General features: G+C 46.1%; 1 protein-coding gene across 1 annotated transcript in view; it reads left to right on the top strand.

The window, feature by feature from the left end:
* Positions 1-213: 213 nt before the first annotated feature.
* Positions 214-21,867, top strand: part of Col6a5 (collagen type VI alpha 5 chain) — a 90,078-nt gene continuing 68,424 nt past the window's right edge. Inside the window, exons 1-7 of the mRNA XM_021639849.2 lie at positions 214-305; positions 2,201-2,878; positions 6,913-7,545; positions 11,357-11,917; positions 14,099-14,653; positions 17,043-17,618; positions 19,822-20,397. Of these exons, the coding sequence (XP_021495524.1) occupies positions 218-305; positions 2,201-2,878; positions 6,913-7,545; positions 11,357-11,917; positions 14,099-14,653; positions 17,043-17,618; positions 19,822-20,397 (3,667 nt within the window). The 5' untranslated portion in view covers positions 214-217. The remainder of the gene's footprint in view (positions 306-2,200; positions 2,879-6,912; positions 7,546-11,356; positions 11,918-14,098; positions 14,654-17,042; positions 17,619-19,821; positions 20,398-21,867) is intronic.

The raw sequence follows: 21,867 nt of genomic DNA on the forward strand, positions 1-21,867 counted from the left end.
GTAAAGTACGGGATTACAGGCATGTGCCACCGTACTCAGCCACATTCTGTGCTCACTAGACATCAATTTCAGCAAACAGTCCACATGCTTGGCGGGTGCTGCATAAATTCACTTGCTTTTTGTTAAGTTCTTCTTGTCAGCACACCCTCTTATGAGTAGCCCTTGGTATTCAATAGTGCTTATAATTCATATTGTGGTTCTTTTTCAGGATAAAGTTATGAACCTCCCCATGAAAGGAATGAATCTCCAGCTACTTGCGCTTGTCCTAATCCTCTGGACAGAAACACTGGCCTATCAGAGCCCAGGTACTAGTATGGTTTTTTGCTCATTATTATTTGGGGAAAATAAATATTTCTATGTTTTATCAAACTTTAATAGAAAGGAATACTTTCTTTGCTAACAGATCAAAGTCCTCAACACTTAATAGTAGCCAGAGAACATTCAACAGACCTCATCTTTGAAAGGTGGGAAAAGCTGTGGGGAAAAAAAATTATGTAGCCCTGGCTAGAAAATATTTATTTATTGATTTGCATAACCCTCAGCATCTCATATCTCTGGTAGTATGGTAAACCTACTTGCAGACAGAGCAGTTTGAGGCTTATCTTTAGAAATGTTGCAGAAATTCTGACGAACAATCAAGCAAGCACTTGGAGGAAAGCCAGAAAAATGGGCTTAGACCCAAGCCAATGCTTTGTAAAGTCCAGCCACAACCCACAGTTCCTCCCAGCTTTTATAGGGTGGATAACAGTTTTGAAATCCCTGATGATGTGAGCCTCTGAGGGTGATCTTTGAGTGCCGTCGTCACCAAGGGGAATCTCCACCATGGTTAAACGTGATTACCAGAACAAACGCCGAAGGTGGAAATTAAAACGTTCCTTCCTCTGCCAGCTGGATCTGTGGAGGGAGTGGATAGCCATGGCAAGCATTTCTTCCTGCAGTTTCCTGCAAGGGTTTGCCTTCCTGGGAGGAAGGGCTCCACCAAGCTCACAGAACTCAGCACACTGAACTATTTCAGAAGTCAAACTTTAATTCCCTCCATCTGTTTACTAGTCTATAGTTTCTAGGTGTCTTTGTTGGGGTTTTAATTCCCGTGGTAAAACCCCACTGGCCACTATTACCTTGGGGATAAAAGGGTTTATTTAAACTTACAGTTCCACAGCACAGTACATCACTGAGGGAAATCAGGGAAGGAACACATCAGCAGGAGCTGATGCAGAGGACATGGTCTAGAACTGCTTAGGGCTTTCCCATGGCCTGCCCAGTCTACTTTTTAAAAAGCATCCAGGACCCCCGAAGGTGACACTGCCAGTAGTTGAGCTGGGCCCTCCACATCAATCATCAGTCAAGAGAATGTACCAAGTGTTTTATTTTTTGTGGCTAAACCATTGCCCCCTTTCCTTTTACATTATGAAATATGGATGCTGAGAAGCTCCAGTCTGAACATCCCTAATGTAATGGTTCAAGATCCCAAGCTTTTTGAGCCCTGGACACCAAAAGAGGCAGTTTCGCTGTAGCCTCTGTCTTTCCCGGAGCTGCTTTACCAAAGAAGCCATACCATAATTTTCTTTTTCCTTTATCCAGTTCTTGGGGATGGTCTGTGGCCAATGGCAGACCCACAGGGGAGTTAAAAAACTGGCCCCTTTGCCTCTATGTGGGGTGGCTGAGGTGATTTATGGTTCAGCCACTTTCAGACGAGCCCTGGTGACACACTGGTAACTTCCCTTTGTCTCAGGCCCGCCCATGTCTGGTTCTCCTGTTCTGTGGTCCTCGGAAGATTCCTCGGAAGATTCCTCGAACCTGCAGTTCTCCACTCTGTCCCCAAGTGCTCCAGCCCAGGGCAACCGCTTATTCTATGCTGTTTCCAGAAATAGTTATTAGTCATTGAACCGCATTGGGACCTTCTGGAGTACTACTGTGTCATTAATTTTCGTAGTACAGCATCGTAGTTTTGGGCTCCAGAAATAAAAAGCAGTCAGTTACCTGTAAATAGACTTGAGAAAGAAAAATCTGTTGGCTAACTTTAATAACATCCCCTTGACATGTCAGGCAAAAGAATGCCTGGAAGGCCAGGAAAAAAAATGCTCTTTGGAATTATGGTAAAGCTTTAACACAAGGACACAGTCTCGAGTGAATGCTGAGGTGCAAACTGTGATGCTGGAAATAAAACTGTGTGTTTGCTGGCTGTTTCCTTGCTGTGCAGGACCAGGCCCTGAGTATGCAGATGTGGTGTTCCTGGTGGACAGCTCTGACTCCCTGGGGAGTAAGTCCTTCCCGTTTGTGAGAACTTTTCTCAGCAAGATGCTCAACAGCCTACCCATAGAGGCCAACAAGTACCGGGTGGCGCTGGCCCAGTACAGCGATTCCCTCCACACTGAGTTCCAGCTCAGCACCTTCAAGAGCAGGAACCCCATGCTGAACCACCTGAAGAAGAACTTTGGGTTCATCGGTGGGTCCCTGAAGATAGGGAACGCCCTGCAGGAGGCTCACAGGACCTATTTCTCTGCTCCCACAAATGGAAGAGACAAGAAACAGTTCCCTCCAATCCTGGTGGTGCTGGCTTCAGCCGAGTCTGAGGACGATGTGCAAGAGGCTTCGAAGGTCCTGCGAGAGGATGGGGTGAAAATCATCTCTGTGGGGGTGCAGAAGGCTTCTGAGAAAAACCTGAAGGCCATGGCCACATCCCAGTTGCATTTCAACCTCAGGACTGCCAGAGACCTCAGTGTGTTTGCCCCAAACATGACACAGATCATCAAGGATGTAACTAAGTACAGGGAAGGAACAATTGTGGCCCCAATCACACCTGTTGCCCCATTCACACCTGTGGCCCCAATCAGAGCTGTAGCCCCAACCACATCTGCAGCCAATGCTGATGAGACAGGTACGAAGCCCAGAGAAGCCCAGTCCCCACGGGCACCGTATCTGTCCACCCTCACCCACGGCAGCCTTCACTTGTGTTGTCTCAGTACTCTAGCTGTGTTGAGCTGTTGGGGATTTCCACAGGCCAGCCTTTGCTTTGCCTCTGCCTCTGCTGTTTCTCTGCCTCCAGTCTTACTGCCTTCCTTTGCCTCCTTGCTGCCGAAGCACCCCAGCATTTAAATCACAACCCTGCATTCTTTTGGGAAGCCTTCATTTTGGGTCCCAGCATTCCTTGGGTTCATCTTACGACAGCCATATTACCCAGAATTTTCCGTCCCTGTTCGTCCCCGTCCTGTACCGTGAATAGGGAGTGCCCTAAGAGCAGAACTGGCAGGCTTGTGTTTACCTCCATATTCTTTGAGCCTGGACAGTGAGCTGGTGTTCTCTTTCTCACTATGAATCAATGAAAGCCTGACTGTCACAGGCTTCGGAAGCCCATCGACGGTTCCTTTTCCTTCGTGTCCTTGGTGATGTGAGGGTGATGGGCCGTATTTTAATAAGCGCTGGTCAATTACCGTATCGCAACTCCCAGTGGGAGTGAGGACTGTGGAATGAGAGGCTTGTCAGGACATGTTCATGCTTGTGTCTTAGGTAGCTTAGGGGTGGCTTGTCTGGTCAGCAGTGTGGCAGGCTGCTTGGGTTGTGCTGTGGTGGGCTGCTTGGGCGTGTGTTGGCACAGCCCTTCCCGAACCATTTCTTTTGAGCCCGTCTCTGATGAGTACCCGTGCCTCCTCCACGCGGCAGGCACTTGTTCCAGCCCCGCTAGGGTGATAGCTTTCACATTTATGACTAAATAATTCCCGTTTTTCTATATTTAACATTAGGATATATTTTTGCGATGCATTTAGTGACGCTTTTAGGGAGACTCTGAAATGCTGCCATTAACTAACAATGTCCCTCCCAGCAGAGGTTATCTTTAAGCTGAAGAGATGCTGATAATATTTATTAAGGGCTGCAGATAAAAACGAGAGCAGTTGGGAGCAGCTCACATTGAATTGGCTCAGCGTCGCCAATGTAAGACCTCAGCTGTTACCTCTCCATGTGAAATTTTCCCATTTACTTTCTTCCGAGGACTCCCCACATAGGCCCTGTGGGGCTGCTCTTTTCTCTAAGACCCCTTCATCCGTGCTGAAGTCTATTGCATTCAGAGCTACTCGGGATCAGCACTTAGCCCAGCTATGGAAGCGTGTCCTCAGTGTGAGGGGTCATGACCCCGGCCACTGCAGCATGTCCTTAGGCAAGTTCTGATGTCCATCCAGAGGCCATCTCTGTTACCTTCCAGCTCCCACCCAGCTGGTGCCTGGACTGCCTTCCCTTCGGCTCCCGGGAGGTCCTGGCATTTCACATAGAAACACACCAACCGTCTCGCCATTTACTTTGATTCTTGACTCCCTTGGCCCAAAGGAGGAATGCTAATGCCTCACGAGCTCGCGCCTCCTTCCGGAAGGATGCTGCTCTCGTGTCTTAGGTCAGTCTTCTGTGATGACCTCAAAGCAGAATACTCTTGAGTCCAGTTGCCGCTGGGGAGCTGGACCTAGAAAGCATCAGTAGGAAACAAGGAAAACGGAACAGGAGGCTGCACACACAGTCCTGGTGATGAGACACAGCTCTGGGCAGGGGTGCAATAAGAATGCTGCTCTGGGTTGAAGCCTGGCTGTGCCTCCAGAGTACAGCAGGAGAACCCTCGGCTTTGTGGATTTCTCTGCCTGCTCCCTGACTCTTCAGGCATCTCTTCATCTCGTCTCTCTGGAAAGATGGAGCTCTGTCACCGTCTTAAGGGGCCCCATGCACTGATCACACTTCCCTTACTCCCTCTTGTAGTATAAGACAAGGTCCTTCGTGGAAGGGTACCTGCCTTCTGGAAGTTAAAGCAAGGCTATGTTGTCAGTGTTTTAAAATTATGGCTGGGTGCTTAGGACTGTGGGTAGTTTTCTTCTCCTCCTCATCCTCTTTGTCTTCCTTTTCCTCCTCGTCCTCGTCCTCCTCTTTATCCTCCTCCTTCTTCAACTTTTTGTTGACTCTCTGTGAGCCTCACATCACGCACCCTAATCTTAGGCATTTTCCCATCCCTTTGCTCTTTGCCCTTTGTCCTTGAAACCTCCTGCCACAAAGAAAACAAGACCAAAACCAACCCAACAAATTAAACAAAACAAAGCATAGAAAACATTTCATCGTGGAAGCTGCAGCTTTGACTCAGGCCCTTTCACACGCTCCAGCAGTTAATAGGTGAAGTAGATGTTGGGTGGGTCCACCCACAGCCGTGGATCTGTGTTTGTGTGGTATCTGAGTTGGTCAGCCTGCCAGCTCTCTCACATTGGGTAGTTTTCTTAACCCATGGGCTTCAGTTCCCTTCCTTGTAAAGTGAGGAAAAGAGTGTTTATCTGCTAACAAGGGCAAAGCGATTTGCGTGACTATTGTTTACTGCTATTGCTGGTAACAGCTGTTGGCAAATAAATGCTGGCTTGAGGAGGTCACCTTGGGAGTTTGGCTTTGCCAGCGCTGTGGGATTCCGAGTGAAGTTTATGAGAATTGGGTTTAATTCATTCTCTACAAATATTCTAGTTCTCATACCAGGTGCCCAGCATTAGAGGGACAGAGATAAGTAAGAGGTTTTCTGTCTTCTGGGGTCAGAGAAGCGAATGTGCAGCTCTTGACAAGATTAAGCTTGTCTGACGTCTCCGCTTTGCACAGATGTGGTTCGTCCGCCCGTGTTTGGAGTATGTTTACTGTGAATGTGGTGTATTCTACCGTAGACTCCAGATTCTTGCAAACAACTGCTCATTGATATCTCCTCTTGGATGCTCACTGCTGTGTGAAAAGTAGCGTATCTGAGATTAAACTCTTGGATCCTACCTCTAACTCATTCTTCCCTCTGTCTCAGAAGGACACATTGCCACCATCCATTCAGTTGTGCAAACCCTAAGCCCAGGAGTCTCCCATATTTCTTCTTTTGTATCCAATCATTGGGTTTTCTGCTGTCTCTAGTCATGTATGAGAACTGATATTGCTGCTCTGCCTTACTGCTATTGTCCTGTCTCATTCCTGGACCCAAGCAGTTGCGTGTTGCAACCTTGAATTCACAATTCTCTTCAGCACCTGGAGTGCTGCTTAAGAAATGTAAAACAGGTCATGTGACTCCCAGGTGGTCTGGGCCTGCTCTCCTCTTGCCTCATCACCATTGTTCCCCTTCATCCACTGGCTCTAGTCACACACCTTGCTTGTCTCCATCTTTCGCTCTCCCCTCTCCTAGAATTTTTCTTTCTTCCAAACCTCCTACATTCACATGCCATCCAAATGTGATCCTTTCAGAGGGGCCTGCCCGGACCTCACAGCTCACATGGATTTCTCTCCCCCAACCATGCCACCAGGAGAACCAGTCAAGCCATCTGCTTTGCTTTCTTTGGTAGCAATTGTCACCGCTTGAAAGAACAGAATTTGGTCACGGAACGTGAGCTTGTTGAGGTCAGAAATATGCCCGCCAATGCATCCCTGCATGTCAGCGTATAAGGGAAATGGCGATGAAGGTTGTGGCAGCCACGATGGCCCCCTTGCTGGTGAAAGGCAGGTGTGTGGCCACCATGGTGGAGGTAGTCCTACTGATGGTGGTGGGAATACTGGTGTCGAAGGTAGGTTTCATGCGCTGGTCATGTGATGACTGCGCTAGTGACTATGGTCACACTGGCAGTGTGAAGTGTCTATTGTACAATGGTGACATCTATGGTAGTGGTGGCCAGTCACAGAGATGACTGTGGCAGTGCTGACTGGAAGCATGTGGCAGGAACATTGCTAAGGATGGAGGAAAGCGTACACACGGGGCCTCTGAATTCGACAGCCTTGCCGGGCTGATTCAGAATTTTGATGTTTTGCTTGCTGAGAGAAAGCAGTTCTGACTGGGTCCGTGGTAACTCCCTTTGCGTGAGTGACTGCAGTCCTTGAAGTCCCCCTTACTCCAGCCGAGTGGTATCTGCTAACCTCACGACTTTTCTGTCTCCACAGTTCCCCTTCCCATATCCTGTCAGAAAGACTCCCTTGCCGACATTATATTCTTGGTGGATGAGTCAGTCGGGACCACACAAAATCTGAGGAACCTGCAGAACTTCCTGGAGAATGTCACCAGCTCTGTGGATGTGAAGGACAATTGCATGCGACTTGGACTGATGAGCTACAGTGACAGGGCTCAGACTATTTCTTCTCTGATGTCAAGCACCAACCAGTCAGAATTCCAGCAGCAAATCCAGAAGCTCTCCCTCCGGACTGGGGGGTCTAACCTCGGGGCGGCCATTGAGCAGATGAAGAAAGAAGGTTTCTCAGAGTCCAGCGGCAGCAGAAAGGCACAGGGGGTCCCTCAGATTGCTGTGCTGGTCACCCACAGACCATCCGATGACGCTGTGCGGGATGTCGCGATGGACCTTCGCTTGGAGGGCGTAACCATGTTTGCGATGGGCATCCAAGGGGCCAACAGCACACAGTTAGAAGACATAGTGTCTTACCCTGCCGGGCAGAGCATTTCCACACACAGCTCCTACGAACACTTGGAATCATACAGCGAGACCTTCCTGAAGAAGATCCGCAATGAAATCTGGGCCCAGGTCTCTACTCACGCAGAACACGTGGAGCTGGATAAAACTGGTATGTCTAGAAGACTCTTGTTATTACGTGGCTAATGGCAATGGTTGCCTGGGGTTGGGGCAGGAGTGGACATTGAGCAAAATTTAGTCAGGGGAATTTTAAGGATTGTAAGAATGTAAAAAACAAACAAACAAACAAACAAAAACCCTGAAGTTGGGTGATGGTTGCATAGCTACAAACATGCCAAAATCCATTGAACAATATGCCTACAATGGATTGACTTTGTGATGTGCAAGTTGAGCCTCACCTCAGTAGGTCATAATAAAGCCATGCACATTACGCATAAAACATTTTTATAGTGTAGATGGACATGGAGAAAAAAAAATAATGTGTAGTTCCACCTTCAGATAGCACTGGGCTTGGCTTGTTTAATGCTGTCTCTCTGTCTCTCTTTCTGTTAATTTGTTAACTAGGGCATTAATAAATCAGAGGGACATTTGCTTTATCCAAACTCAAGATGCTATAACAGTGAGAATTGTCAGTGTCCAGAGGGGCTGGCCTTTCATGTCTTCACACCAGAACATTTTCTCTTCCCAGACATGATGAGATAAAAACTAAACTGTATTAAAAAGGCTGTCAGGGACGTGGCATCACATAAGAGAGTTGTTTTTGTGAGTGACAGGTCTAGCGGCACCCAGTTGAAAACAAACATTTCAGTTTTAAAAGCCAAATTTACACGTCGGTAGCTCTATTTATCTCTCTGTTTAATGGAACCGTACGGCTTATGCCAAGAAACAATTCACTTCTGTGTAATCCAAATGGTGGGCATGTTCCGTAGCTGCCATCCAAGGGTTACAGTCCAAAAGTTGGCCAGCCAATGAGCTGTAAATGAGATGACTTTTGATTCTATTTAATTTAAAATGGATTTTTGTTGCATGTATAGGAGGTGTTTGTGAGCCGTGGCATACGTGTCGAGGTTAGAGGACAGCATCAGACTCAGTTCTTGCTTTCCATCATGGGTTCTTTAAATTGAATTCAGGGTGTCAGGCATGCATGGCCACCATTTTCTTTTTACCCTCTAAACAATTCACCCTAATTTTAAAGTATTTTTAAGTTAATGGGTTTTTTTTTTGTTTTTTTTGTTTTTTTTTTTTTTTGCAAATGAACATATTTGTGTGCACCTGCATGTAGAAACGAGAGGTCAATGTCAGCATCTTCTTCAAGTGTTTTTCATCTTATTTGTTGAGGTTGGGTCTCTCCCTGTACCTGGAGCTCCCAGATTTGGTTAGGCTGGCTGGCCACCAACGCCTAGAGATCTTCAAGACTCTACTTCCCCGGCGCTGGATTACAGAAATGTGCTCCCTTCCTCAGTGTGGGTGCCAAGAACCAAAGGCAGGTCCTTGCACTTATGTGATGAGCTTTAATGGCCGGCCTCTAGGTTTGTGAGTTAAGAGCAACAGCGACTAATGACGAGTGATTCCTGGTGTGTGAGAGAGCAGATGTGCAGGGAATCGTTGTGATTGGCTGTGATCCTCACCGACAGCTGCTTCCCTCCTTCCGGTGAACTTGTAGGTCTTTCTTAGACTACGTATTGGTTCATTCTGCTCACTCTCAAGGTTTACAAGCCCAGATCAACATGTGCTTTGCAGATGACTGTGATCTCAGCCTCAAAGATTTGTGTATTGATTTCACAGTTTTAATTCTCTGGATTGGACTTATTTCCAGTATTACTTACTTTTTAAGAAACAGTCACTCAAAGCCTACAGTGGTGTCAGGAATCATCAGTTGCCCCAAAGCTGCCAACAAAATGGATTCTAAAATGGCTAAGTTGCCTCGTGTTTAAAAGATTGGCTCATTTGCTTAACAAGATATTGGCATATGAAACTTAACAGTTCGAACATGTGCTACCCATTTCCTGTGAACGACAAAAGAGAAGTTATTAGCTGTTGCAAAAGTTAAAATTAGCTGGGCATGGTGACAAAACTTGTAATCCCAGCACTTGGGAAGTGGAACAGGAAGATCAGGCGTTCAGGGTGATCCTCAGTGACACAGATAGTCCCAAGCTAGTCTGAGCTACACAAGACAAAAGACCATGCTCCCCCACCCCGTATATCCAGTGTGAAAAAGTAAGAGGCTTTGAAAGGGCCTTTGTTTAAAATAATTGTTGAGTTTCTGTGATGTGCCAGGCCTACGAGGCAGAAGCAAGGCTTTAGCAAATCTCTGTGTTCTTGAAGGTGGTAGTCTGTGGTAGGAAATGGGTTATGCTCATGAAGAAATCAATTTTGGAAAATGCCACAATGGAAATAGAGCGAAAAATCCCGGTGCAGTGATACATGTCTTTAATCCCAGAACTTGGGAGGGAGAGGCAGAGGCAGCTAGATCTCCTAGTTCAAGGCCATCTGGGTCTACAGAGTGGGTTTTAGGACAGCCAGGGCTACACAAAGAAATTTTTTTCTTGAAAGAGAGAGAGGGAGAATGGATATAGAATGACTAACATGTCAGCTGTCAGCTAGAGGGGAAGTAGAGACCGTTTTTTTAAACTGACTTTTGGCTTGGTGTATCTATAATGAGAAACATTTCAGGAGAGGAGGACAAGTGCTAAGGCCCTAGGGAACATTTAAAGAATACAAAGTCTGGGCCTTAAGAGATGGCTCAGCCATTACAATCACTGGCTGTTCTTCTGGAGGACCCAGGTTTGATTCCCAGCACTCCCATGGGAGCTTTAGGCACCTGTTGATTCACCTCTAATTCCAGTTCCAGAGAATCTGATGCCCTCTTCTGGTCTCTACAGGCACCACACACATATGGTGCACATGCATACAGACAGACAATACACCTATACTTAAAAAAAAAAACAAAACTAAACCAAACCAACCAACCAACAAAACAAACAAACAAACTGAATGAATAGAAAGTTCAGTGTGATTAAAACACAGTAGTATGAAGAATTGCTCAATCTAGGATTAAGGAGTCAAGGCTGATTTTTAATTTAAAATTCTAATTCATAGATGTGGGAACATAGCCTGACCTGATTTTGGCTTTAAACACGTTAAATTGCTCTGGGAAGAACAGCTCATTGGGGGTGGGGGGAGAGGGCAGGGGTCACAGTGGGACATGGGGTGCATGCCTCTAATCCTTTACCTGGGAGGCAGAGTTAGGAGGATCAGCCCAAGCTCAGGGCCAGCCCAGGCCACATAGAGACTCTGTCTTAGAGCAAAGCAAAACGAAAGCACCCAGAACAGATGGCACTGATCCCACGCTGTTTCCAAGGAATCGTTTAAGACACAGACTCTAAAGAAGCAATTGTCAAAGCCCATAAAATGATTTTATTTACAGCCTGGAGGCCTGGGAAATCCAGTCCTGGCTGTGTGATCTTAGATAAACCACTATGCCTTGCTGTGTTTTCCCAAGATAGTGATACATTTCAAAGGTTAAAATGGACAGAGGCCCTGTGTTGTTCTCTCTCTCTTTCTTTTTTTCCTCTCCTTCCTTTCTTCCTTCCTTCCTTCCTTCTTTCCTTCCTTCCTTTCTTCCTTCCTCCCTCCCTCCCTTCCTCCCACCTTCCTTCCTTCCTTCCTTCCTTCCTTCCTTCCTTCCTTCCTTCCTTCCTTCCTCCTTTTTTTGAGGTAGGGTTTCTCTGCATAGCTCTGGCTAGAACTTATTCTGTAGGCCAGGCTGTCCTTGATCCCAGAGATCTGCTGCCTCCCAAGTGCTGGGATTAAAGGTGTGTGCTGCCAACTACCCGATTCGAGGCCCCGTTCTTTAGCTCCTGTACAGCTTCTCTCACAAAGCCTGAGACAAAGTTCCCTCAAGATGCTCTGTGACTGACAGAGAACACACTTCCTAGGTTCCATGTTTGTTTCCTTTTTAGGCTGTGTGGATACAAAGGAGGCTGATATCTACTTCCTCATTGATGGCTCAGGCAGCATAAACAAGAAACAATTTGAGCAAATCCGGATATTTATGTCATCTGTGATAGACATGTTCCCCATCGGTCCTGACAAAGTCCGAGTTGGAGTCGTGCAATATTCAGATATAAATAAAGTGGAATTTCCCATTTCTCTCTACATGGATGGCAGTGACTTGAAGAAGGCTGTTTTTAACATCAAGCAGCTCAAAGGTGGTACATTCACTGGCAAAGCCCTGAATTTCATCCTGCCAATAATAAAGACGGGAAAGTCAGAGAGGATAGATGGCGTCCCCTGTTACCTCGTTGTCCTGACTGACGGGAAGTCAGAAGACCCCGTTCTCGAACCTGCCAACAGACTGAGGGCTGAAAACGTCTCCATCCATGCAGTGGGGATTGGCGAGGCGAATAAGACACAGCTGCAGCAGATTGCTGGGGAAGCGGAAAGGGTTAACTTCGGGCAGAATTTTGATTCTCTGAAGAGCATAAAAAATGAAATTGTTCGCAGCATCTGCTCCAACAAAGGTAAGAAAATCAAGATGAGTCACAGAAAGGGATGCATAAAAGTCATGTGTGAACAGGGTTGCAGTTCTGTGCTGGGACACTTGTCTAGAATGGATGAGCCCTAGGTTTGAGCCTCAGTCCTGCAAAGCAAAAAGGAAAAACCAACCAATCAACTAACCAACCAACAAAGCTGGGTGTTGCAGAAGGTGGCTGAGGTTTTCACTGGAGAGGAGTGGATAAGGATATAAAATATGTCTGAGGGTTTTTTTTTTGTTGTTGTTGTTGTTTTTTGTTTGTTTGTTTTGTTTTGTTTTTCTGAGCCACTGGGAAGAAAAGCAAACAAGCAAATGAGGGATACCGAGGTCAGAATTCCACATCATGGGATTCGTCTTTCTCATTCCCTTGTTGCCAACAGTAATACGGTTGTCATGTACAGTTGGGGTCTATAAGCAGGATGATCAGAAAGAACGGTTCCCAGTGTTTCCTGGGCTTGACTCCAGGAGAAGGAGAAGGGCTCCAGGAAGCTCCTTTAGGGAGCACCTGAGATCCTTCGTTAGAGGAGAAGGTTCTAGAGCGATGTGAGGGGGCTGGTGCATCTTTTGTTGTTCAGGTAGCATAGAATAGGAAAAGAGTCCTGAATGGTGAGTGGGACACAGGATTCCAAGGAGCCTAAGCCTGGGGGGACCAGAGAACAGCAACATGCCTCCAGGCGGGTGCTAACAGACTGAGGCAGTGTTTCTGTGTGTCAGCTGCACAACGGTGCTGCCTGCCTCTCTTTTATGTAATTAGTCAGGCTGAGCAGTTCGGGTCTGGTGGATGGGCAGGTGTTTCCCCCTTTCCGTCGGAACTGAAGCTGTACTCCTCACCTCCCGACGGTGGAAAGGGAGGCCTGAAGGGAGCTTGCTGCACTCAGTTGCCCTGATGGTAGGACCCTGAAGAGGCTGGGGTGCTCTTGCTCACCTACTGGTTCAAACTTGGTCAAGGGGTCATGTCTGGTTGCAAGGAAGCTGGGACAAGCATTCTTCTGCCTGGATGAAACTTGACTAGCAGGCAAGACTGGGGACACACATCAGCATACCAGAAGCAGACCCTATCACCTGTAAGGGGACACTCCCGTGGATGTTAAACGCATAGAAAAAATATCTAATCCTTTATAAGCGTCACACACAGAAGTGCCGTCAACACTTCGCTTTACTTTGGGGCTTTGTCAAAGCCATATTTGTATTTTTTTAATTTTAAAGATTTTTATTTTATATGTTTCAGTGTTTTGGTTGCCTATTATGTATGTGTGAGCCATGTGGGTGCAGTGCCTGCAGAGGTCAGAAGAGGGCGCCAGAACCCCTGGGACTGGAGTTATGGGTACAGGGACTTGAACCTGGGTCCTCTGCAAGAGCAACAAATACTCTCAACTGCTGAGCCATCTCTCTAGCCCCAATAACACCCATTTTCAATAGTTTATAGAAGTTGACCTTCTATGTATGTATACATGCACACACACACACATGCACGCTCACGCACGTACAAGCATATCCAATTCCTATAAGGGCTATCTATAAATTTTATGTATAAAGGAGTAGTCTATGGTGAATGGATATATGTGTGTACTAAAGAATGTAGTATGTTCAACTTTTTTCACTGCAATTTCTAGTGTTGACTTATTTATCAAATAATTTAAAACTATACAAAAGAAAAAAACCCAATGTTTCTCTAAGATTACTTAAAGTATGTTTTTCAAGGCTGTGTTTAAACTCTGCAGTATTAGTCCCATAAATGTCAAGAATTGATTACTTTGGGTCAGGTTAATTTTAAAAATCGCTGTTACATCTTTAATGCTTAAGGTGAAGCTTGGTCTTTCTATGCACTTAAAGAGTTATGAATGAATGAGCGATGAATGGGTGAATGATGAATAGGTAAATGATAAACGAATGAGGAATAAATGGTGAATGAGTGATTGTATGGATAAAGGACTGGCAGTTGGAAGTGACATTTTCCTTTTGAGATTTCTTGGATTGTCCTCAGTGAATTTCTGATGCAGGGTTCTTGTCAGGCTTTTTCTACCAAAGTCACGATTAAAAGTTTCAAACATTACAGCAATTCCTTTTGTTGATTTTACACGTTTTCATCATAAGTGCCTTTGTATTGCTTACTGCTTCCTCATGGCTGATAATCACACCATTTTTCTGCTCTTTTCCCACCACACAGGGTGTGAAGACATGAAGGTGGACATCATGTTTTTGGTGGACAGTTCTGGAAGCATAGGGCCTACAAATTTTGAGAAAATGAAAATGTTCATGAAAAGTCTGGTAGGGAAGATGCAAATTGGTGCCCACAGAACCCAAGTTGGTCTTGTTCAGTTCAGTGATTACAATAAGGAAGAATTCCAGCTTAACAGATACTCCACACGTGAAGAAATTTATGCCCAGATAGACGGGATGGCTCCCATCAACAGAAACACTCTTACCGGAAGCGCGCTAACCTTTGTGAACCAATACTTTGACCCTGCCAAGGGGGGCCGCCCCCAGGTCAAAAAGTTTCTCATCCTCCTCACCGACGGAAAAGCCCAGGATGAAGTGGGGGCTCCTGCCAGGGCTCTCAGGAACAAAGGTGTGACCATCTTCTCCGTGGGTGTGTATGGGGCCAATAGGGCTGAGCTGGAGGAGATCAGTGGGGACAGCAGCCTGGTTTTCCACGTTGAGAACTTTGATCATCTGAAGGCCATAGAGAGTAAACTCATCTTCCGAGTGTGTGCTCTACATGGTAAGTGCTTCCTCCCCCCCCCCCTCCCTTCAAGACTCTAGGATATGAGCTGTTGACTTAACATGCACGAAGAGGCTGCAGTCTGGTCTCAGCCACTTCCTAGACTTAGGGTTTTAGGATTTGGGTCTTATCTAGACTTTTTCTATGTGTGGCTGTTTTGTTGAGCATATTCTCCCATACACCCTCCCAACTCTTCCTTTCTTGGTCCCTCCTCCTCACATTAATCCCCTTTGTTTCCCTAGATATTTTTGCTCCTACTTTTTTTTTTTTGTCACATATATATAGATGATTCCATGTATCTATAAAATCATCTAGGGCAAGAAGTAATTGGAAGCATAAATGCATCTTCTTAAGTTAAATGGTAACTTAAACAGCCCCGATCTTCTGAAAGCAAGACTCATATTTTAAATATGCAGTGTGCATTTTTACTGATTTGTATTCTTCTTAACTTCTGGCAACCAGGCATTTGTCTGTTGGTGTACTATCACTTGTGAAATTTTATTATGTGACTTTCTCCTTGATTATTTGAGGTTACCACATTTATGTCATAAATCATAATGCTTTTTAAAAAAGTATTGAGCAATCTTCTGTTTGAGCCAATATCTGTGGTTTGCTTTTTTTTTTTTTTTTTTCCCAGTGCTGGGATCTGAGCCCAGTGCCTCACAGATGCGAGGCAGGCCCTGTACTACTGAGCTGAGTCTTAGTCCAGATCCCATCAGATTTAACTTCTCTTGAGCTAGAACTTGCTATCAGTTTGTGCAAGGACTGAAGACATACATTCTAAAAACTGTCAAATGCTGTTATCTGTTTTGGTAACAGCTAAGAGAGCAAACGAAAACATCAGAAGTTTGTAATGCATTCTCGTAGCCACGTAGAAACATTCACTGGGTTTCATGCTTCGATATCACGTGCTCAGAATGCTTGGAATGTTAACAAATGAAACACCTCATCGCAAACTGAGTTTTTGGTGCTATCTCAGGGCTTTCCTTTTTCTACATGTTAGCAATGATGCCCGTGATCTTGGTAATGTTGAGAGGTATACTAAAGGGCCAGACCTTCATCCTTAGACTCCTTCATTTTGATAAATAATGTTGGCAGAGCCATGTCTAGAGCATAACGTGAAATTTCAGCTGCTTCATATAGTAACCAAGCCATAAATGGTTTTCAAGTCATGCCCAGTCACCAAGTCCCAATGAAGCCGTAGCCCCAGGCTTTCACAGGGTTAGCTTGGCTCATCCACTGTGTCTGGGACTTGAAAATTTGAGAACCTCACTGGCTGAAATAAAGAATGGAGGGACATTCAAGAGCAGGTTGGTGGGAAGTGAAAAAGAAAGGGAACTTTGGAGTGGAAATGCCTAGGTTATCGATGAAAGGAAAATAACAAACAAAACAACACCAGGAGAGTCTAGACTTTGAAGACCACCAGGGAATGGTCTGTTGGCTTTGAGAATGGAAGAGGGCTTGGGAGTAGGGGAGCAGAGATGAACGCTTTCATTCTCTTCGATTTATGCCCATTTCTTTACTGAGTTTGAATTCTGAAGGCCAGGACGGAGCACACATAAGCAGGGAAAAGGATTGTGTACTGGGGCACAGAAGACAGCTGGAGCCAGAGAGGGTGGGATACAATCCCACTCCTACACAATGAGCTCCTGAACTCGAGACAGCAGGCAGCCTTTGCAAATCCTAGCATGTCTCCCGTTATGTTGGCCTTGAATTGGCTTCTGACATTGCTTTTCTGCTGAAAGCTGATTAGCAAGGGCACCCTTGGGTCTGAGACACGGCAGGACAGAATGGTGTGGCATAACAGCCAGCTGTGATGCCCCTTAGGTAAGGGTACATGTGCCCTTAGAATTCTGCTCTGGCAACTTGTCCTTGACTGAGCTTTGGTTTCTTCCTCTGTAAAATGACAACAACTACCTGAAGAACCAAACGACACAGGAGCTGGGGAGAGCGTTCAGTTGGCCAAGTGCCTGCCCCCAAACTGTAAAGATCAGAGTTTGATCCCCAGCACCCAACCAAAGAAGCCAGATTTTTGACATCTCAAGCGTGTTAATCTCAGTGCTGAGGAGGTGGCAACGCACAGGGCCTTGGGGCTTGTAGGCCAGCCAGCCTAGCCTACTTGGTGACTTCTAGGCCAGTGAGGGATTTTACTTCAGAACTGAGGTAGATGGTGTTCCGTGGAATGAGCTTGAGTTTTGGCCTCCACACGCACACACACACACCTGTGCACGTGTGAGAGGATAACCACGTGAGTCCTGGGCGATGGGGGAGGGGCGTCACACACCTCAAACGCCCAGGGCGTTTGAGAGAGTTGAACACTTTCCCTCAGTGCATATAGGACGCATGGCGGAGTTTGTGAATGCCTGTTGCTTGTTTGTTTGTTTTCCAGATTGCAAGAGGATCGAACTCTTAGACATTGTGTTCGTGCTGGATCATTCAGGCAGCATAAATCCCCAACAGCAAGAAAGCATGATTAACCTCACTATCCACCTGGTGAAGAAGGCAGACATTGGCAGGGACCGAGTTCAGTTTGGAGCTCTCAAATACTCCAACAACCCTGAGATCCTTTTCTACCTTAACACACACTCAAGCAGATCGGCCATCATCGATCACCTGAGGCGGCCCCGGGACACTGGAGGGGAGACCTACACCGCCAAGGCTCTCCAGCACTCCAACATCCTATTCACGGAAGAGCATGGCAGCCGCCTGAAGCAAAACGTGAGGCAGCTGATGATTGTCATCACAGACGGCGTGTCCCACGACCGCAATAAGCTCAACGACACAGCACGGGAACTGAGGGACAAAGGCATCACCATCTTTGCGGTCGGCGTGGGAGCCGCCAACCAAGATGAACTGGACACCATGGCAGGGAAGAGAGAAAATACTGTCCACGTAGACAATTTCGACAAACTGGGAGATATTTACCAGTCCCTGCAAGAGACTCTGTGCAATAATTCACAAGAGAGTAAGCCGCAATGATACCTGCTTGTCGTTTTGTTCTCTGGGGATCGCGTTATGATCACTTCGGTCATATTCACACCCACTCCCTCTTCTAACGCCTACCAGACCCACCCCTCACATCTCCATTCCCCCAGCTTCGGGTTTTCTTTTCCAGCTTGGGTTGCCCATATTCTTATGGCTAGCTACTGGAGCTACATCCTTAAAGAAAACTGACGCTACCTCCCCCAGAGCTATCCACTGCACATAGCTCCTCAGCGAGGGGTGGAGACTCGGAGTCCCCTCCCACCTCCACGGGAGAAGGTTGGCTGACTGATCTCACGCAAGACTCACGCAGTCACAGCTACTGTCCTACCACGTCCTTAAGACACTGTTTCACCTGGTCCTCTTCCTCCCCTGGCTCTCACAGTCTCTTCCATCCCCTGTTCCGTCTTGGTGTCTGAGCTTTTGGGGGTGTGACGTATACACGTGTACATATCCATGTGTGTGCCCGGGGGTCTGTGTCACCCCCATCTGCCTATTGCCATGCAGGTCACTCTCAGCTCTGTATGACGTGTCTTACACATGCTGGACTGTGTCACACCGCTGTCCGCAGTGTTTTGGAAGCATTCTAACTCTATCCGACCCTCATGACCTTCTCCCGTCTCTTCTGTTCCCCCTGCCCTTTTCACGTCCTCCTTATTCTGAAATTTCTCCACATCTTTGTGCCCATCGTTCTACCCACTACAAATACCCAGCCCATTACTTCCCTGCATCTAAAATACCTAACAAGTTTAAGCTTTTGCTTTCCCCGTGCTCCCAAACTCCGGCGCTTTCTCTTTCTCTTGGCGTTAACACTTAGTGTGTATCTTGCTGTTTTCTCATCTGTATCAGTCAAAAGACAGTGAGTTCCTTGGCCTCTCCTTCACTCTTGGGTTCCAGCCAAAGCTAGTCTGTCAGGAAGCCTGGTCTTAGGAATATGGACGCTACTTTATCCTCATCTCCCATGTTACCTTTTGGAAGTGAATGCTGAGATGGAGTATGGGCTCGGTGGCGTTTTAAGGAGCCACGCTTGTGAAATGAGGAGGAGGGCAGGGAGGCAGAAACCAGCCAGTGGTGCATCTTCAGTGAAGGGGTAGAGCTAGTAGCTCTGAAGCAAGCACTTCCCAGGGCAGCTGGCCAGTGTCAGACTTAGACGGCAAGGATAGGGTGAGAAGGGAGTGTGGGCCGCCCTGGGAAAGGCATGCCATTGGCAAGGCATCTGTGCAAGAAGGCAGCCCCGAAGGAGCTGACAGCTGACGGCCCCACTATCTGCAGGAAGCTCTTTCCTCCCAAAAGGTCTGTCTGGACAGCTCAGCTCTGTGGCCACCTCTGTGCTTTACAAAGGAATTGCGTGACACTGGGCAACTGGTGGCGGCCATTTGTGATTACCCTGCTGCTTCTTCTACCGAGCCGGGGCGTCTGGCTGGAGCCGAGAGAAAGTTATTCCTTGGGCTTTAGGATATGTCACGTTGAGCTTCAGTAAGATGATCCTGTGCTCTATTTATGAACACCACACACCTGTCCTGTTCACTTTTAATACTGAGGATATGACATGAAAAACTGAAGTAGAAAAAAGAGTTTAAGTTTCTAGAAGTTCAGATACGTTTTTTTTTTCCTTCACAGTAATTATGAATTCTTACAAATTTACCCAACTCTGAATTCCATTTCTACACATGCACAATTACAATAATGTGTCATAGGCTGGCTGGGACTATTTACTCAGTTATTGCATGCCCAAAGTGTTTTGGAAATGATACGGTTCAATACAGATATAAACTGGCAGCATTAGTAACAACAGGAGCTTCAACAGGACACAATGGGATTGCTACCCAGACTGTTCTGCAGACATTGCAGAGACTTCTATGCTTATAAAACATCTCCTGAGAATATTCAATCTATTCAAATCACCTACTTCCTTTCTGAATAGCCTGCAGTATCTTTTCCAATAACTCATGCAAATATAATTACACTTTGAAAAACGTCTATTATCCTACTCTTTCCTGCTATTTTTTCCTTCTCTTTGAGGTTCAATCAGTGAGTCTCTCTTCTGTTAATTTATCTCAATTTGCTGCTAACGCGAAACAATTTAAGTATTTAGCAAAGCAATTTAAGTATCCCAGTAAAGGAACAATTTAGAATGATGCACGAGGAAAATAATTTATTCTTTTTCTCCCCTCTTCCTGTTCCAGCCTGTAACCTTCAGGAAGCTGACGTGATTTTCCTTTGTGATGGCTCTGACATGGTGTCTGATTCGGAGTTTGTTACCATGACAACTTTCTTGTCAGACTTAATTGATAATTTTGACATTCAGTCTCAAAGAATGAAAGTAGGGATGGCTCAATACGGGAGCCTGTATCAGGAAATTATCGGGTTGGAAAGCTCTCTGAACAAGACTCAGTGGAAATCTCAGATCCAAACTATGGCCAAGAGCAAAGGGTTTCCACGAATTGACTTTGCTCTATTGCACGTGAAACACATGTTTGATCCGTCTGTCGGTGGGAGAAGAAACGCTGGTGTTCCTCAGACTTTGGTGGTCATCACATCTGCTTCTCCCCGCTACGATGTGACAGACGCAGTGAAAGTCCTGAAAGACCTTGGCATTTGTGTGCTGGCTTTGGGCATCGGAGATATTTATAAGGAACAACTTCTTCCTGTCACAGGAAATTCGGAAAGAATAATTACTTTCCAAGACTTTAATAAACTAAAGAATGTGGATGTGAAGAAGAGAATGGTCCGTGAAATCTGCCAGAGCTGTGGAAAAGCCAGTGAGTGTCTTGCTGTTGTTTGGCTTGATGGCAGCTTCCTGTGCCTCCATGTCCCAAGGTTGTGTTAGGGGCTAGCCTAATCCACTTAGAACAATGTGTGGTGAGAAGAGACATCAATTGCTGCTTCTCCCTGGAAGCTTGTGATGAGTCAGCCTTCCTCAGTGACAGGACAGGGTGTAGAACATAAGAGGACATGCTGGGCTGTATCCTGTAGGCTTCCCTGTCCCTCACTACCATCCAGGGTTTATGCTCCCTTCATCCCTGGAGCTTCGTCTCCTGTATTTGCAAGTCCTCTGGACAATGTCCTTCATCCAGCAGGAAGTAAGGAAAATGAACAATTCACTATTGATGGTTTTAACGTTGTTAAGCTACTAAAGGAGTCAGTGTGTGGTGTGTGTGTATGTGTGTGTGTGTGTGTTTGTGTGTGTACATTTATGTGGGTGTATAGAGTGTTTTTTTTTTTTTTTTTTTGGAAACAGGGTTTCTCTGTGTAGCCTTGGCTGTCCTGGACTTGCTTTGTAGACTTTGTAGACCAGGCTGGCCTGGAACTCACAGTGATCCACCTGCCTCTGCCTCTCTGAGTGCTGGGATTATAGAGCGGGTTTTTAAAACTTTTATTGTTATTATTATTTAAATTCTTTATTAATTACACTTTATTCACTTTGTATCCCTCCTGTGGTTCCCTCCCTCTTCCTGTCCCAATCCCTCCCTTCCTCCACCCTCTGCACGCATGCCCCTCCCCAAGTCCACTGATGGAGGAGGTCTACTTTCCTTCCTTCTGATCCTAGTCAATTAGGTCTCATCAAGAGTGGCTGCATTGTCTTCTTCTGTGGCCTGGTAATGATGCTTCCCCCTCAGGGGTGGTAATTAAAGAGCAGGCCAATCAGTTCATGTCAGAGACAGTCCCTGTTCCTATTACAATGGACCCCACTGGGATACTGAACTGCCATGGGCTACATCTGTGTAGGGGTCTTAGGTTATCTCCATGCATAGTCCTTGGTTGGAGTATGAGTCTCAGGAAAAACACCTGTGCTCAGATTTTTTGGTTCTGTTGCTCTCCTTGTGGAGTTTCTGTCCTCTCCAGATCTTACTGTTTCCCACTTCTTTCATAAGATTCCCTGCACTCTGCCCAGAGGTTGCCCATAAGTCTCAGCTTCTGCATTGATAGTCTGCAGGGCAGAGCCTTTCAGAGGTCCTCTGTGTCAGGCTCCTGACTTGTTCCCTCTTTTCTCCTTCTTCTGATGTCCATCCTCTTTGCCTTTCTGGATAGGAATTGAGCATTTTAGCAAGAGTCCTTCCTCTTGATTAGTTTCTTTAGGTGTATGGATTTTAGTAGGTTTATCCTATATTATATGTCTATACGAGTGAGTATATACCATGTGCATCTTTCTGCTTCTGGGATAGCTCACTCAGGACGATCTTTTTGTCTTTTATATACAGGAGGGCTACTGATTTTTTTGAGTTAATTTT

The sequence above is a fragment of the Meriones unguiculatus genome, chromosome 6 (assembly GCF_030254825.1).
Source record: "Meriones unguiculatus strain TT.TT164.6M chromosome 6, Bangor_MerUng_6.1, whole genome shotgun sequence".
In the NCBI taxonomy this organism is placed as follows: domain Eukaryota; kingdom Metazoa; phylum Chordata; class Mammalia; order Rodentia; family Muridae; genus Meriones; species Meriones unguiculatus.